The sequence below is a fragment of the Leptonychotes weddellii genome, chromosome 6 (genome assembly GCF_054177405.1).
Source record: "Leptonychotes weddellii isolate Sample4059 chromosome 6, ASM5417740v2, whole genome shotgun sequence".
In the NCBI taxonomy this organism is placed as follows: Eukaryota; Metazoa; Chordata; class Mammalia; order Carnivora; family Phocidae; genus Leptonychotes; species Leptonychotes weddellii.
In genome coordinates, this window is record NC_138374.1 from 49,628,852 (window position 1) to 49,645,740 (window position 16,889).

Sequence of the window (16,889 nt, forward strand, 5' to 3'; positions counted from 1 at the left end):
GCTCAATTTCCAGGTATTTGTGACAGAGAGGGCCCCAACTCTGGGTTAAGGGCATATGCGCTGGACACAGGGACCAGCCTTGACAGTGCTGGTGTGAAGGGACCTCAGGCACTGGGAGGGACAAGAGCCCCGCCATTTAGGCCAGCAGTGTCCCGCACCAGCACTCTGGACTTCTCTGAAGTGCACAGACTGTAGCACTCCTCACAACAAAACTGGATTACTGCCTGCTGAGTGAAGCGCAGCAGTGACAAGGGAATGTGATGTAGGCCAGCCTTGTCCTCGCTGGTGAGGAGCTTGCCCTCGGAACTCAGGCAGACCTGGGTTCAAATCCTTGGGCAAGCCACTCAAATCCTCCCATCTCCAATTTCCTCGGGGTCCAGGGGTGGGGGGATGAGACAAGGAAGGCAAAGCACTTAGCAGAGCCTTCGGCCTTCAGTGGGTGCCAGCCACCATCCTCCTCCCCACTGGGCAATGACACCTCCTCCTGCTCTCATTTAAGCCGGTGTTTCCCTAGAAGCAGACCCAAGACAAGGATTCAAGAACAGGTAGGTTATTGCAGGTGATCCCAACAAGCCCCAGGCGAAGAGTGAGCAAGTGAGGCAAGCAAAGGAAGGAGAACCAAAAAAAAAAAAACGTGTGCTATTGAGTAGGTTACCACTGTAGACATCTGGAGCTCCAGCCCACAGGGAATGCTGGGAAACAGGGTGGTAGAAGAGTAGTTCTCAAACTTTCCTGTGCATCAGACTCACCTGGAGGGCTTATTAACACACCAATTGCTGGGGCCCACCCCCCTAGAGTTTCTGATTCATTGGGTGTAGGGTGGGATCTGAAAATGTGCATTTCTAACAAATTCCCAAGTGACGTAGATTGCTACAGGTCTGGGGACCACATCTAAGAGTCATTAGTGTAAAAGATATCTCAGCATGATCCTACCTGAGGGTTGATGGCCGCCATCTCTGTGTCCGTATGTTTGAGAACTGCTTCCGAGGGCATTAGCTCTCTGGAACCTCAGCTTACTCACTTGGCAACTCAAGCTCGCTGCCACAGCCAGAAAGCCTTCTAAACCCATTGCTAGAGCCTCCCCACCCGCACCCCGGGGAAGGGCCTGTAGCCTAGATGCAGGGTAGGGAAAGGAATAGCAGAGAAGCCTGCAAGGCAGTTTGGTGTCTGACTGATGGACTTCAGTGGGAACTAAGGGTCAAGGATGCCTTTGTGTAGGGCCCTAGCAGTGTGTACATGTGATCATAGATTTCTGTAAAATTAGCAAGTATTTTGTTCTGATTTCTTTTAACATTCTACACCAGTATTCTTTTTGTACCTAATTTTATAATTTGCAATTTGTAATTCTTTTTCCTAAAGAGGCCCCCTAAGTTATCTAAGTTTCAGGGGCCATAGAACCTGGGGTGGCCCCTGTAGATAGGGTTAATACGAACACAGACTCGTTTGCTGAATTGAAAGGAGTGTCCACTGCTTGACTCAAGAAAACAGACTGGGGTGCCTGGGTGGCTCAGCCAGTTAGACATATGTCTGCCTTCGGCTGGGGGCATGATCCCAGGGTCCTGGGATCAAGCCCCACGACAGGCTCTCCGCTCAGTGGGAGTCTGCTCCTCCCTCTCCCTGCCGCTCCCCCTGCTTGTACTCTCTCTCTCTGTCAAATAAATAAATAGAATCTTTAAGAAAAAAAGAAAACAGACCACCTGGGCTCAAGAACACCTAGATTCGATTCGCCTCTGCTACTCCCTAGCTGAGTTACTTTGGAAAAGTTGCCTAATCTTTCTAAGACCTCCGTTTACTCATTTACAAAATGAGAACAGCAATCATTTTTTCCCTTCAGGATCAAATGAGGATCAAATGAAACAACCCCTAAAAAGAGCCAGGCCCACAGTAAATGTTCAATAAATATGAGTATCTTTTTTTTATTATTGTTAGTCCTCAAGGTTTACTCTTATCATTTGCCTTGATGATCGTCTCTTTCCTCCAAGTCCAGGTAGGAGTGAAGGAACTGAAAAATTTCTCCGGGATTGGCAGGTCGCCTACCTAACCCGCTACCACACCAGCTCCCTTGCCCAACTGGCCCCGCCCCCTCACCTGGGCGTCCGGCTCGTTGCCGGGGAACCACTGCCCGCCCCCGCACGAGGATTGGCTGGGCGGCGTGGCTCCCGGCAGGCCCCGCGGCTCCCGGAAGCCGCTCTCGGCCGTCTGTTTCGCGGCGGATGGCAGCAGTGGTTTCAGAGAGGCCAACGTGGGCCGTGAGGCCCCAGGGCTGGGAGCCGTTCCCGGCCGAATTGAGCGCGGCCAGACGGCATCGCCGCAAGTCAGCGGGTGGGACGGCCTCGTGGGGCTGAGGATCTGCCGCCTCCCGCTTGGCGGTGTGAGTCTCCTGCCAGTCCGAGTCTCGAGAAGACGGGGCTGAGTCCAGGAGGCAGCTTAGAGCACCCGCGGCCCGGGTCCCTCTGTAGCAGCTCCTGCCACGCCACCCCGGTTCTGGGCCCCGAGGACCGAACACTCCTGGACCTGGCCCACCAGCCTAGCCAAGCTGGTTCAGCTCTGTGATCTGGGGCAAGGGACCCCCAGAAGCTTCTTTGCCTTCCTGGTACTGATGATATCGATAGTGATTAATGCTCAGTGACATTATTACTGATTGCTTATTTTTTACCCTTGATAAGCGTTCTATCATAGACGCTTTCTGATCCTAAGAGATAGGTATTTATATTATGCCCATTTTGGAGAGATGAGGAAGAAACAGGTTCAGGGAGGGATTTAATTTGCCTTAAGTCACACAGCTCCAAAGGGCCAGGTTTCCAGCCCCAGGTAGTGCAACTCCAGAGCCCAAGATTTTTAACTTAAAAGCTTCTTGTGAGGATTGATGAGAGGATGTCAAGTCTTAGCCAAGTGCCAGGCATCTGCTAAGTGCTCAGGCAAGGTTAGTGGGCAGATCATCAGATTCATAGTAACGAGTAATGACAGTCGTATCAGCACTGAAGAGTGACTGTGGCCAGAGCTTTGTCAGAGACATACTGCTTTGTCCACTTGGGACAGGGACAGTCTGGAAAACGAAACTGCCCTACCCCAGTTTCAAGTCCTTAAAAATGTTGAAGCCGCTGTGTCTTCTACTTCCTACTTACATTTCTCTCCACTTCTATTTTTACCCCTTCCTCTCCTTCTTACCAGTTACTGCTAGCTTCAGGGCTGAAGCCCTTTGCCTCTGAAAGTGGCCCCGTTTGTGCCCTGAGTTTAAAGGGAACAATGAATAACTTCAGAAGTTCTCACTTTTATGGGCTAATATGAAAACAGCCACAAGAGGAGAGTTAATGGGGCCTAAAGTTAAAAGGGGGCCTTACCTAGCCCTTGACCTCCAAGTAGAACACTGTGGTTCTCACGGCACACAGATGTCTGTATTCTTCTTAAATGTCCAAGACACTCATTGTGGAATCTAGGGACTCCTGCCTGGATGTCAGTTTACCTGCCTTGAAAATGATAAACTTGGGGCGCCTGGGTGGCTCAGTTGGTTAAGCGACTGCCTTTGGCTCAGGTCATGATCCTGGAGTCCCTGGATCGAGTCCCGCATCGGGCTCCCTGCTCGGCGGGAAGTCTGCTTCGCCCTCTGACCCTATCCCCTCTCATGTGTTCTCTCTCTCTCCTTCACTCTCTCTCAAATAAATAAATAAAATCTTTAAAAAAAAAAGAGATAAACTTGAATGATATTTGCCATGTGCGAATGTCACCTGTATCTTTTTAATTTAATATTCTTTAACTCAGTTTCTTTACTTACATTTACTTTAAAAAACAAACTATAGGGACACCTGGGTGGCTCAGTCGGTTAAGCATCTACCTTCGGCTCAGGTCATGATCTCAGGGTCCTGGGATCAAGTCCCGCATCAGGCTCCTTGCTCAGCGGGGAGTCTGCTTCTCCCTCTCCTGCTCCCCCTGCTTATGTTCCCTCTCTCGCTGTGTCTCTCTCTGTCAAAATAAATAAATAAATCTTTAAAAATAAATAAATAAAAAGGAAACTATAGGGGGCTCCTGGCTGGCTCAGTCAGTACAGCATGTCACTCTTGATCTTGGGGTCATGGGTGCAAGCCCCATTTTGGGTGTAGAGTTTACTTAAAAAATAAAAACAAGCAAAAAAGCAAACTATATTATCACTATTTAATAGAAAACCAGTATCCCCTGTCATAAATAGAAAAGGCAAGAAAGCATATAAGGAAGTACAAATAAAAACAAAACAATCCCAATACTAGCAGGCAAGACCTTGAGCTGAGGGCAGATCTCATTTTGTTAAAAAGGGAGAATGGCGAGTTTTAGCGAGGCGTTGAAGACTTTCAAGCACTAAACTGAAAGTGGCTCCTGCGGGTAATCAGGTTGAAAGAATTGAAAAGGGAAGAACCCCCACAGGCTGAGATGTTGCCTCTTGACCCCGCCAACCTCCTAGCAGAGTATCAGTAGCTCACTTTTGCCCTTGAAGACACAGTGGCCAGGACACTGTGTGGAGTTTAAACGTCACTAACATCCAGTCTTCGCTCTGATTCTCTTCGGGTGTGCGGGGCAGGTGGGGAGCAGGAGATACTCCACAATGAGGCGCTGTGAGGCTGTCCCCTCATGCCCTTCCTTCTCTGCGTCTCGCCCCCTCAGGCACAGGGGAGGTGAAGCCGTTCAGCAGAATTTGGTGTGCACCCAAGTCTTCACCCACCTGCTCCACCTTCGCAGGACCGCAGGAGGCAAGGGGGAGGGGCCGCTCTTCCTGTCTAACCTTCTGGGGGTGGGAACACGTAACTCACAGAGGCAAGCAACCCCACTTCGGATCAGGGTCCCTGCGCTGCCAAAGGGTATCTGAACAGGAAGGGGACGCTGAGAAAGGGTTTTCTGTGGAGCAGAATGTGGACAGTGACACCTTCGTCAGCAGGCAAGGGAGAGTTAGGGGAACCCAGAGGGGGCCTCAACTCCTGGTGGAGAGTCGTTGGCTGCCACCTCTCACCAACTGATGTACCCCCTCTACCAGCTGAGGGCCTGCACCCTCCAGGATGGAGGTGGGGGAGCACTGGGCAGGACCACTCTTCCTATAGTTGCCCCCTATACGAAAGTCTAGGCTTCTAGGGCCTCCTCCAGCCCCAGGATGGAGCCCATGGCTTTTCTTGGTATCAGCTAGTTCCTGTGGCCTCGGGGCTGCCATAGCACCAGCAGCATGGAGCTCTGTCTTCCCCTGAAGCAGCAGAGACGTCCACTGTCTGCAAACTGCTTAGGAGGCCGGGAGGCAGCCACCGACCAGGGAGGACCCAGGGATCCCTGTCCTGTGTGTCACTAGGGGGGTGAGCAGTGGTGTGAGGAAGAGAAGAGAGCCCCTGCAATCTCAATAAACATCTCCGAGTCCCGGCTACATTTCCAAATGAGGCAAGGCTTTGAATATTTAGGAAGACAGAGGAGAGGAAATAGGAGGCACAGAGAAAGAGGAAAATAAGAGGTCTGTCTGGCTCAAAGGAAGTGGAATTTAACCTTCTAATAATAAAAAGGAACATGTGTGGCCCTGGCGCAAGAGTACAAATCGAGGCCCGTATACCACGTGTCTCCATATATGAGTTAGAAGTCAAGTAGCAAACTTAAATATGTTCTTCCTTCTGGAAGCTCAGGTCTGCATCTGGAATTCTCTGACTTCTTAGAGTTCTGCTGTGGAATGGGATGGTTCACCCCCACCCGTAGAGGGGTCTCCTGTGCACAAACTGGATGCCGAACCCGTATGTCCCAATGCAGCACTGCTTGCACGCAGCCGTCCCCTGGGTCTAGAAGCACCTCGAGCCATCTGCCCGTGGGAGGACAGAGCAGGAAAGAGCCCACCCGGCCCTGTTGGCAAGTTTAAGCACATTTAGGCAAGGGATTTGGGAGTCCTGGGTACCTGGAGCATGGTTCAGAAGGGGGAGGGAGGTGTGAGCTCCCCCCTACCAAGTCCCCTTGAACCTACAGCCTCCTGGCCCCCGTGGGATGGGTTACAGGTGGGCCTGCAGTTAGTTTGGCAGTAATAACAAGAGCTACTGTTTGATACCTTCTGCAGTTTACAAGGCACCCCGAGCTGATCAGAACTCGAGGTACGCAAGATTAGTTCCCCATTATACAGGTGAGAACACGGAGGCCGACAGGGGTTAGGGACTTGCCCAGAGTCCCCTGATTGTAATTCCTGTCCCTGAGCTCTTCCCTATTTGAAGAATTCAGGTGGCTAGTCCTTACCCAACATGGCAGAAGCCGAATGTCTTAGGCAGCACAAAGCAAGGTAAAGGGACATTTCCTGATGGCGTCACAAGAGGCCAACTGGTATGGCGTCAGCAGGCCCCGCATTTTGGCATCTGACCCCTCCTGTTCCCACGGAGTTTTGTGGGCAGAAGGTAAGCCACAGACTGCTCTCTTCTGAAAGACAACTTAGATAAAGCAAGGCGAGACTTCTGCATTCTCAGCTCACAAAATGTTATAAGACAGTGCAGCCCCTTCAGTTTCTGTTGCAAAAAGCGTCGCTGTTTGGTAATGGCTCATTTCCCTTTTTGAGTCTCAGCAAAGACTCAGCAAAATTAAAAACAGTTAACACCACCTCAGCAGCTAATGAGCCCAGAGAACAGGTAGGAAGTGTGACCCTGCCCTTGGCAGGAGGCGGCTCTGCACCCCCACGCTGCTGCTCCCCAATTACAGAACACAGGGGAGGGAGGCCACAGCTCGTTCTGACTTGTCAACTCCAAGCTGTGGGCAGGACGCCTCGCCCATCAGGCTTCCCCCTTTCTCCCTCCTCCCTCCTGAATATTTATGGCGGAGGGAGCAGGTGGGAAAGAGGCAGTGAGGAGTAAAGTCTCGGGATGCCAACCCCCGGGCAGAGAGCGTGAGTTTGGCTCTTAACGGGCACAGGCTCTGCCCTGGATCTGTGATCACTTTTAAAGAACGATGATTGGGGGCACCTGGGTGGCTCAGTCGGTTAAGCGACTGCCTTCGGCTCAGGTCATGATCCTGGAGTCCCGGGATCGAGTCCCGCATCGGGCTCCCTGCTCGGCAGGGAGTCTGCTTCTCCCTCTGACCCTCCCCCCTCTCATGCTCTCTGTCTCTCATTCTCTCTGTCTCAAATAAATAAATAAAATCTTTAAAAAAAAAAAAAAAAAAGAACGATGATTGAGTGTCAACAATGCGTTCACTTCTCTAAAGGCTTTCCAGTCCTGAGCCCTCAACTGGAACAGGAGCAGACGGAGGCCTTGCTCTCTCTCCCTGGGCCAGGTGTGAGCTCCTGAAGAGCCCTCATTGGTGGTCTCGCAGAGTGGCTCCTGAAGTGGGATTCCCGGGCCAGCAACATCAGCACCACCTGGGGACTTGTTAAAAAATGCAAATTCTCATGGCCTACCCCAGACCCCGGGAATCAGAAACTCTGGGGGTGGGTACAGCAATCTGCATGTTGTTAAGCGATTCAGGTGAGTCTACTGGGGGACGTCACCTTCAGGCCCTGGTGTCCTGGAGTCAGACAGACCTGCCTTGAATCTCAGCTCTGCCCCTTAGCAGCTGTGTGTCTGAGTCTTAGTTTTGGCACCTATAAAATGGGCATACATGACTTCCTCAGGGTGAGCTGAACAGATTAAGATTATGCATCGACATGCTTGCTTATAGGGCTCCATGGGCGGTCGCTCTTCTGTTTCTCTGGAAGTCAGATGAGACAGGGTAACCCCAGGAAGGCCTCCTTGGTCATGCTTGCAGGCCACATGGCAGGCCCTTTCAGACGTGTGACTTCTGACTCATGCCTAAAGCCACCTCCAGCACCCTGTGATTCTGTGCCTGCTTCTTAGTACTGGACCAGGACTGACAATGTTGGTAGATTGCTTGATTTCCAACTTCTCTAAAGGAAACTCTCCCACCTTTGAGGGCAGCGCACAGACCTCCTCGGGGGACTGTAGGTGCTCTGTCAACCACTTTCCCAGATAAGGAAACTGAGACAGACAGGTTAAGAAACTTGCCCCCAGTCAGGATGCAGAATCGGGCAGGCCAGCTCCAGAGTCCCACCCTTCAGCACTGCGCTGTCTACAGGGACACCATCTAAACAGGGCAGGCCACTGGCATCCAGGGGATCCGAAACCTTAGGACACGGACTCCTCTGCTAACCTGACAGATGTATGTGGCCCCTCTGCCCAGGAGCACATGAACTTCTGCACACGCTCTCAGGCTCCCTGAGCCTCTCCCTGCACCCAGGGGCCTAAGCAACACCTGCATAGGGCTCTTGGAAGGAAATAGGAAGGACAGAAGAAGTCCAGGGTCACTAGCATGCTCTGCCCTCATTACGCTCCACAGGGTGGGCCTGGGGCTGGAGCAGCAGGGGTGGGGCTGTGGGGGGGAGACTGTGGCGGTGGCAGGGAGGTTTCAAGTCCTTCTGTCTGGAGGGTGAAGTGTGTGAGAAGTGGGCTGGGAACACGGGGCTGTTTGCAGAAGAGCAGGACTGAGATGCTCCATCTCCTTGGGCCTCTGGGAACTCAGTCTGGAAGAATCTGCTGATCAGCACAGGCCGGGTGCCTGACTGTCTAGAGCCACCCAAGTGTCATCCCGCCAAGAGGCAGGGGGACTTGGTGACCTCAAGACCCCTCCCAGCTCTAGGTGTGTTTAAGTCAGGGACAGGAGGTGTGGGCATCTGAGGACTTCACACTTCAGCCTGCTCAGTGTCCGGGAAGGTGGGCGCCCCCCCCCCCCCCCGGTTCCTTGGCACCCTGGAGAAGACTCACGCGAGGCATCTGCCATGTAAGGTGTAGGCAGCGAGGCTCCCTGCCCGGGAACCACACGCTCCGCAAACCTGGCCCTTGGCTCGGCGCGCTTTACGTTCAGGTGCCTATAAAGCCTGCTGCCCTGGTAACCAAGGGCCAGTGACTGCATCAGACACCACAGAGGCACTGAGGGCAGGCCGGGTGGCTGCTACACCTCGCCCAGGACAGGTCAGTCCGGCCGCAGGAAGGCCGGATGCTCCACAGCGTGCACCGCCCACCCAGCATGTGGCCCAGGGCGCCTCCCATCAGGAAGCCTTCTAGGCAGCGGGGTGGCCCCGAGGGAAGCCAGGCTTTGGAATCTCACAGCCCCAGGCTGAATTCCAATTTGACCTCTTGCTGACTTAACCTCTCTGAGTCTCAGTTTCCTCCTCTGTAAGATGGGGCCGCCCCACCTGGCAGGGCTGTCGTACGTGGGCACAGTGGCAGGGACTCAGCCATCGGCCCCTCCTTTACTGTGATGCCAGGAGCTGGGCCTGTGCCGAGGCTCCCAGCCCCGTCAGCCCTCGCAGAGCCCCGCTACAATTGTAATCTCTGCATCGCAGCCCAGCGTGGAAGCAGAGACACCCCTCGTCCACGAGTGTTCTTCCAAGGTTAAAGTCACCAAACCTTGCCTGCGCGTAACAAGGCAGAAGTGTCATCCTGTGTCAAGAAACACCTTTCCAGCTGCCTCCATCCCAAGGTGGGCAGGTGAGGAGGGGAGGGAAGGAAAGCAGCTGTGCCTTAAAGACAGGGCCAGTGGCCACGCTGGAATCTTTATAGGATATCCTCTCACTCCCGTTCACCGAACCACCTGCCTCCCGGAGCTGGGGGGAGACCCGACTCCCAGCCCACCCTCATCTCTCTTTTCGCTTCCTTCCTCCTTCCTCCCTTCCATACTTCCCCTCCTGTCTTTTCTCTTCTCCCCCCCACCCCGACTTGTAAAACAATCACCGGGTGAGCAGCACCATCAAGCCACATTCCCGGGGAAGCTCGTCCAAGCCGACTCCGTTGGCCCCGACTGTGGGCCGCACTGGGAGATGTGGCTTTGAGAGGTGGGCAGGGGAGGGGCTGAACAGCTGGTACAGAGGACAGGCCCAGAATCTAGTGAGGGAAAGAGACCAGGTCAACGAGTTCGTCCTGACACGTTAGGTAAATCGGGAAGGTGCGAAGACACAGCCTTCCAGAAGCCGGTGATGAGTGCTGATTACACCCGGCTCAATTCTCAAGGTTTTCTATGAGTTACCACCATGCCACTTACCACACGCAACAGCCAGCTGCACGGCTGGAACAACCACGGCCAGTCAGGTTGAACTTGCCCGTGGTGCAAGGGCAAGGAGGCGGTGAGACTCAAACCTGGGCTGGCGGCCTCCAGAGCTCAGAACCAGTTTGAGACATGACCAGTGTCTACAGGGCATCTGTGTAGCTGGCCACCTGTTGATGAGGGAGGCAAGATGGGTGCGGAGGTGGCCACTTTTCCAGCTGAGGCTTACCAACAAAGTGATGTGGCTAGCCCAGAAGTCAAAGTGAGGGGCAGAGTGTGGTCTGGGGCCTTGGATCCCCAGCTTTCCTCCTCACATATCCCGCCCCCAGGTCAGGCGTGTCTAGACTGGTCCCAGCAAGGCCATAAAGAGCTGGGATGGGGTACTGGGCGCGGGGTCTGCTGTGGGCAGCAGGGGAAAGTGGGAGGAAGCACGTTTGTTGAGGATCTGCTATCTGCTAGGTACTTCTACCTACAACCCGGGGGCTTATTTACCTCTCATAGCAGCCCTGAAAGGCTTCTCAGTTCAGATGTGAGAGGGTAACAGCAAAACTGGGCCAAAGCACCCAACTAGGAGGCAGCAGAACCAGAACTCCCACGTGGAGCTGGGTGCCCAAAGCCTCCCTCCCCTCACACACTGCAGGCCTAGAGGTCCCTCCCGCTGGCAGGCAAGGGCAGGAACTGTTCTCAGGGGGGTGCACAGGGCCAGTGCATTAGCTGGCTGGAGTCTGGTAAGCACAGAGAGTGTGACCGTCTCCGTCACTCTCCTTTGCATTCAAGCCTACGGCAGCCTGAAGTTGAGGTCATCTGTCAGGCTGAGGCTGGGCGCTGTGCCCTTCGGTCAGCCTGCCACACGCAGCATGAGGCCTGGTGCAGCTCAGCCTACGTGGGCTGGGTGTGTGGGGGGGACTGGGTGTGCCGGGTTGGCTCACTGGCACCCTGGACAGTCACATTACAGAACTTGTCATCCCCTTTAGAGATGAGGAAGTGAGGTTCTAAAGGCGATGTCACTCAGGGCCAGTGCCTGGTGGAGCTGGGGCCAAGGCTTCCTGATTCCCAAACCATGTGCTGCGCCCTACACCCTGTGTCCAAAGACGGGCCCAGCAGCACCCACGCTGGGATGACCTCAGCAGCAGGGGCTGGTGTGGCAGAGGAAGGGCTGAGGGGACCAGGAGGGCAGGGGCTGGGGATTGGACTGGACAGGGCAAGGCCTGGAAGCAGCCCAAGTCCTATGCCAGGGCCCATGAGGACCCAGTCCAGCGGGCACTGGTCAGCCGCACTGGTCTGATCAGTTAGGCCAGGGCCAGTGTTCTGGGCAATCCATCTAATTGGCACAACACTCCCACCAGGCCATGGAGTGAGGAGTCGGGGAGACAGGTGTCAAGAACCAAGGAGAAAGCCAAGGTTCAACCAGGGGAGCAAGCGGGCAGGGTGGGCAAGGACCTCTTGAGTTTAGGGAGAGCTAGATTTGACTCTTGTCTAGGCTACTTGGTAGCTAAGTGACCTTAGGTACGTTACTTAACCTTTCTGAGCCTCCTTGTGTTCATCTACAGATGGGGAAATAATTGGGGTGAAGACCTGGCGTAGGACAGCACCGGGCTGGGGTTCTGGGTGGCTGATGGAAAGGCTGGACCCTGGGTCTTGGCCCGCTGACTACTCCCAGCCTCCACCTGCTGTGGGGCCGAAATTCCTTCTGGGATCCTGCCAGGGTCCAAGCTGAACAGGGAAGTGGGCTAACCTCAGCCACTGGGTGGAGGGCTGCACTGACTCAGGCCCCGACAATGCTGCCACCAAGGAAGTGAGGATGGTAACAGATACTAGAGGCTTTGCTCAGAAAGCCCACAAAGGTAAGCCTGGGCTGTACACGTAACTGCCCATGGAATGAAATCTCTCAGCTGATTTTTGGCCCTCTCTCTTCTACTTGGAGTTCTCTATAAAAGCATTACATGGTCTCAGAAGCCGGGGTCCTGCAGTGACCTCCCCCCACATCATGTCCAAGCTGGTGCGGGGGCCCCGAATCTTCTCTAAGGAGCACTGGGCCGAAGATAGCAGAATGAGGAGTCTTCGGCTAATGACGGCCCCTCTTGTAGGAACAAGCATTTTCTTAGAAGGACCTGTCACCCGCTAGTTGAAGAGTCAGCTCCGGTGGCCGCCTCTGGCTTTCTTTGTTGAATAACAGGAGGAGAAGGAAGATGTGTGTGGTCTAGAAGATATACAAGGGCATGTACTGAAAACTGACCCTTGGGATTGAATCAGAGACTATGAGGCAAAGCCAGCTTCTTGGGGACTCCCCCACCCTCACACTGAAAAATATCCTTCTCTTCAGCAAGTTTTGTTCACTCCCCGAAGCACATGAGCTAGTTCCACAAGCCTGCCGGCGTCACGTGAGACAAACCCCATGAGTGAGTCCAGTGCGTGGGAACAGCCGTGTCTGAACCACTGTCTGTCCTTCTGCTGGAAGATGCGTTTTTACTTTCCTTCCTGCCTCCCCAGGAAGGAACGATCCTTTGTGAAATGCTCACGAAGGTGAGCAAAAGTCTGGATAACTCCCACCAGCCAAGCAGCCGACGTCTCCTCCTCCAGGAAGCTGGCCTGTTCCCCCTGCCCCCCACCCCCCAGGGCTGCATCCTCACGGCTGGCCACCCTCTTGCCCCTTCACTCCGCACTCATTTCAAATCATTTCACTCACAGGGACACCTCTTCTACTTCTGAACACTATCTCCCTTCAACCGAGTGTGTGAGGCCCCCTCTACTCTGCTCCGAGGTGGTCCCCATCTCTAAGTGCAGTGATGACTTTACTTTCAAACAGACATGCCCCCCGTTTGTAAAACACCTGAGGTTGGGATGAGTCACCACCCAGACCACTGCCACCAAATGATCACCAGCACTGGAGTTGGTGGAAAAACCAAGGGAGAGATTTCAGGCTCCTGCAAGGGGAGGGGAGACAGGAGAATTTATTTTTAGTTAAAAAAATTTTTTTTCTTCTAGATATCAAGTTTCAGAAAACCTTCAAGAGTGTCTTTTTTAATTCTGTGGCCGGAGAGAGGGAGTGTATCCTAGCCTGAAATGGTGGGGAATGTAAGCTGCTCCCACTGGGTGGATTACTTCCCTGGCTAATCGGATGTCTGCAGGATACCGGGGTGCCCGAGCTCTTCCGAGAAGGAGCGGGTAGATTTATGGCTCTTGGGGTTGCTGCTTCTTGGGGGGCAAGCTCTGTTCTTTCTGCATGACTCTCGAAAAAGAACTCCTGGGTCTGATCTAGCTCCTTTCTCTTGGATTCCCAAGCCAGCCTGTTCCCCCAAGGAACAGCGCTGCAGAAGCCTTCAAGGAACCTGAAGAAATGTAAATTACTACTCATGTCAGACCATTGTTGGGGGGAGCACACAATCTGAGGGTTGCCTGCTGCATCATCAGCTTCAAAATACACAGCTAATCCAGGACAAACCAGGACAGAACACCACCCGGTACTGCTGGTCAAAGCTTCAGAGCTATCCTAATGTGCATATGGGACCGGGAGGCTGGTGGCCCCTTTCGGGACACCTGCTGCCCCTCCAAGTCTCGGCTCCACCTCTCTGCCTGCTCCTTGGCTGTGGTTCAGTCCACAGGGGCTTCGAGGAGATGGGAGGGAGGGAAGGACGAAGGGGGTCTACCTCCTGTGGGTCACAGCAGGCTGGAGATGCCCCCTGCCCCTAGCCCTGGTTAGGGGTAGAAGGGCCTTACTATTTCTGGGAATATAAAGCACAACCCCATAGGATTCCTACACCCTGTCTTCAAATATCCTCATATTATCCAATTGGAGTATGCCATTTCCTGCCAAGACCCTGACTAATCCAGCCACCAATCAGGCTCTCATTAAATATCCAGGTATTCATTACGCCCTGGAACCAATGTGCTTGACATATTGTAAACATGGACATGAAAAGACTTCCACCCTGGCACAAGCCATAGACCACTTCGAGGATCCCTGTCTGAACACCCAGGCCTGACCCCCTCAGTCTCTAGGACAGGGGAATCTTCTGGAGCCCAAGTTTAGGGAATGGAGGATTCCTAGAAGGCCCGTCTTTCTGGGGTCCCCCGTCTGGTTGGCAGGTACTCTCTTACAACAGAAAGCAGGGGTCTGACACAGCCTTGGGTCTTGGGCCTGACAATTGGCCATTCCAGTGGATTTCCTTTTTTGGGGGGCGGGGGTTAAGTAGGCTCCACACACCCAGTGTGGAGTCTAATTGGGGCCTGAACTCACAAGAGGGCCCTGAGATCAAGACCTGAGCTGAAATCGAGAGTCCGACGCTTAACCGACTGAGCCGCCAGGTGTCCCTCCAGGGGATTTCCATTCTAGGGGAACCCCCTGGAGAGGGAGGGCTGGGAACTGTCACATCACGCTGTCCCCTGGAGGGAGCAAGACCGGGAGAGGCAAAGGGCCTGTGGTTGGGTTTTGGCACTGGCCTTGTAACAGCTTGGAGTCAACACTGGTGAAGAAGGTCTCAAGAGGCTATAAAACAAGGTAGGATGTAACCAGCAGCTAGAAAAGTGATAGGCACGCCCACTGTCCCCTGAGTAACTGTGGTCACTGTGCCCCATTCAGATGTCTTTTGGTCTCCTTCAAAGGTCTCAGGAGAGCTCTCGCACGTGGAATGTGTGCTTGGCACGGCTGCCTGCTCCCCGGGGAGAGGGGAGGCCCGGGTGTGCTCGGCTCTGCACCCGGCCCAGCTGCAGCTCCCTTCTGCACGTTGCCCCAGCCCTCCCGGCACTCGCTCCCCATCTCACCAGGGCTCGCAAGTGTCTGTCGCACGGCACCGAGGTTCTTGCCATCACCCCCCTTCTAGATGAGGTGCACGAGTAGGGCAGAGCAGGCCGAGCCCAGGACCAGGCCCAAGCACAGGTAGAAGGACATCACCACCCCCGTGGCCTCGGCCAGCTCGCGGGGCACGATCTTCGGCCCGTACATGAGGGCCAGGGTGCTGAGGTAGCCGTTGCTGAGTCCCAGCAGGCAGGTGAAGAGCACCGGGTAGAGGTCAGACTGGAAGAACACCGTGTGCAGGCGGCCGCGGGGCTGATAGTTGCAGAACATGAAGAGGGGGAGGAGACAGGTCCGGAGGAGCACGAGCCCAGGGAGCACCTTGCTCCTGGGCCCTGGCACCTGAATCCAGGCTGTGACCTGCCGGCCACACAGGTCGGCAAAGTTAAACAGGAGGAAGGTGGTGAGGGGGACGAAGAACTTGGTGGTCCACGGCGAGCCCGAGCCCTTGTCGAGGGACTCGATGTTGGTGGAGATGGCGGGGAAGACGAGGCTGGTGATGAAGAAGAGGTAGACGACACAGAAGCCCAGACCAGCTGTCCTCTTCAGGATGGGGCGGAGGGGTGGTATGGAGGGGTCATGGGACCCAGGGGCTGCCAAAGGGGCGCTGGGGGAGTCCTGGGGTGCCTGATCTTCCCCAGAAAACACGTGGGCTGGCCAAGCAGGCCTCAGGTAGAACCTGTGGGTGGAGAGGGCTGGTGGTCAGAGGGCCCCGGAAAGCAGGCTCACCTGGGATTTCCAGGGACATGGCAGGGGACCTACAGGCCTGGTGCATAAAGCCTCAGGAAGCCCTCAGACATGCGTGTCTCGGGGCGGCCACAGGGAGGCCCCCACGGTCCCTGGCCTGCCCATCCTGGTGCTGCCTGAAAGGCTGGCCACGAGCAGAGACAGAGGGAAGCAGCACTAACTGCCCCCTCTGTTCGGTCTCACTCCTTAGGGGTCCTGATGGTTAAAATCTGGTGGCTGTGGCTCTACAGATGTGCATACGCCCCCCTCCCCCACCACATGTCCTTCCTAGTTCTGTTTCTTAAGCAAAAGTGGGATCAAACTATACACATTGTAAAACTTTCTGCAACAGGACAATTCCTAAATACAGTATATAAATGCATTACCTAACAGCCCAAATAACATCCTTAACGATGGTATACACATGCATGCACCTAATCGCGTCTAGAACAGTATCTCGTGGCCAACCTTTAACGTGGAGACACATGACTCAATGCCCCTCTGTTGTGTAGCGTATTTCATTGTATGCATATGATTTAATATTCACTGCATGCATATGCAATTTAACCATTCCCTTACTGACGGACATTAAGGTTAGCTCCGATTTCTCTCTACTACAAATAATGGTGCGATGAGTAGTCCCACACATACAACCTTGCACCTGGATGTACTTCAGTAGAGCAGATTTTTAGAGGAGGAACTTCTGGAGCAAAACGTTTGTATCTTTAAAATTTTGATAGCTATCAAGTAAATTGCTCTCTAAATAGGTCAGACCAATTTGTCTCTGCTCTGTACCACTCACCTGCCCCATCTCCAGTCACCTGCCCTGTTAATCTCTACACGGTTGTTGGTTTCTTCAAAAACACTGACCACAAATTATAACCATTGAGTTAGTTTCTGGTTTATCATCTGGCTCCTTCAATAGAAGGACCATGTTTGCCTGTTTGCAGCTAAATCTCCAGGCACAGAGTAACCCTCCAAAACATAATTATAACTAATATGTCTATAAAGGTGTCTTTCCCCCCATATCCTCAACACTGAATATTATCAATATTTTCCATTTCTGCTACTCTGACCACAGTAGAAGACACTTGGGTCACTGGCCTCACCGTCTTGCTGTGTGACCTCGCCTGAGTCACTCAACCTCTCTGGGCCTCAGATGCTGAAAGCCAGGAGACACATAGGCTGACTGCATGACCACACCTCACACAGAAGGCTTGGTGTGGGGTTGGGCGAACAGTAGCTCGGTGATGGCTGGCTTCTGGTCTCAGCCCCCGTTCTGTCTCCCCATGTGACCTTAGGCCAGGGACGCCCTTCTCTGGGCTCAGTCTCCTCCTCTGTAAGATGGAGGGGTGCTGCAGCTGTGAGC

At 53.9% G+C, this 16,889-nt stretch overlaps 1 protein-coding gene across 1 annotated transcript in view; it reads right to left on the bottom strand.

Annotated features, from left to right (window-relative positions):
* Nucleotides 1-8,023: 8,023 nt before the first annotated feature.
* Nucleotides 8,024-16,889, bottom strand: part of SLC29A3 (solute carrier family 29 member 3) — a 45,032-nt gene continuing 36,166 nt past the window's right edge. The window contains exon 6 of the mRNA XM_081824090.1: nt 8,024-15,473. Within this exon, the coding sequence (XP_081680216.1) occupies nt 14,819-15,473 (655 nt within the window). The 3' untranslated portion in view covers nt 8,024-14,818. The remainder of the gene's footprint in view (nt 15,474-16,889) is intronic.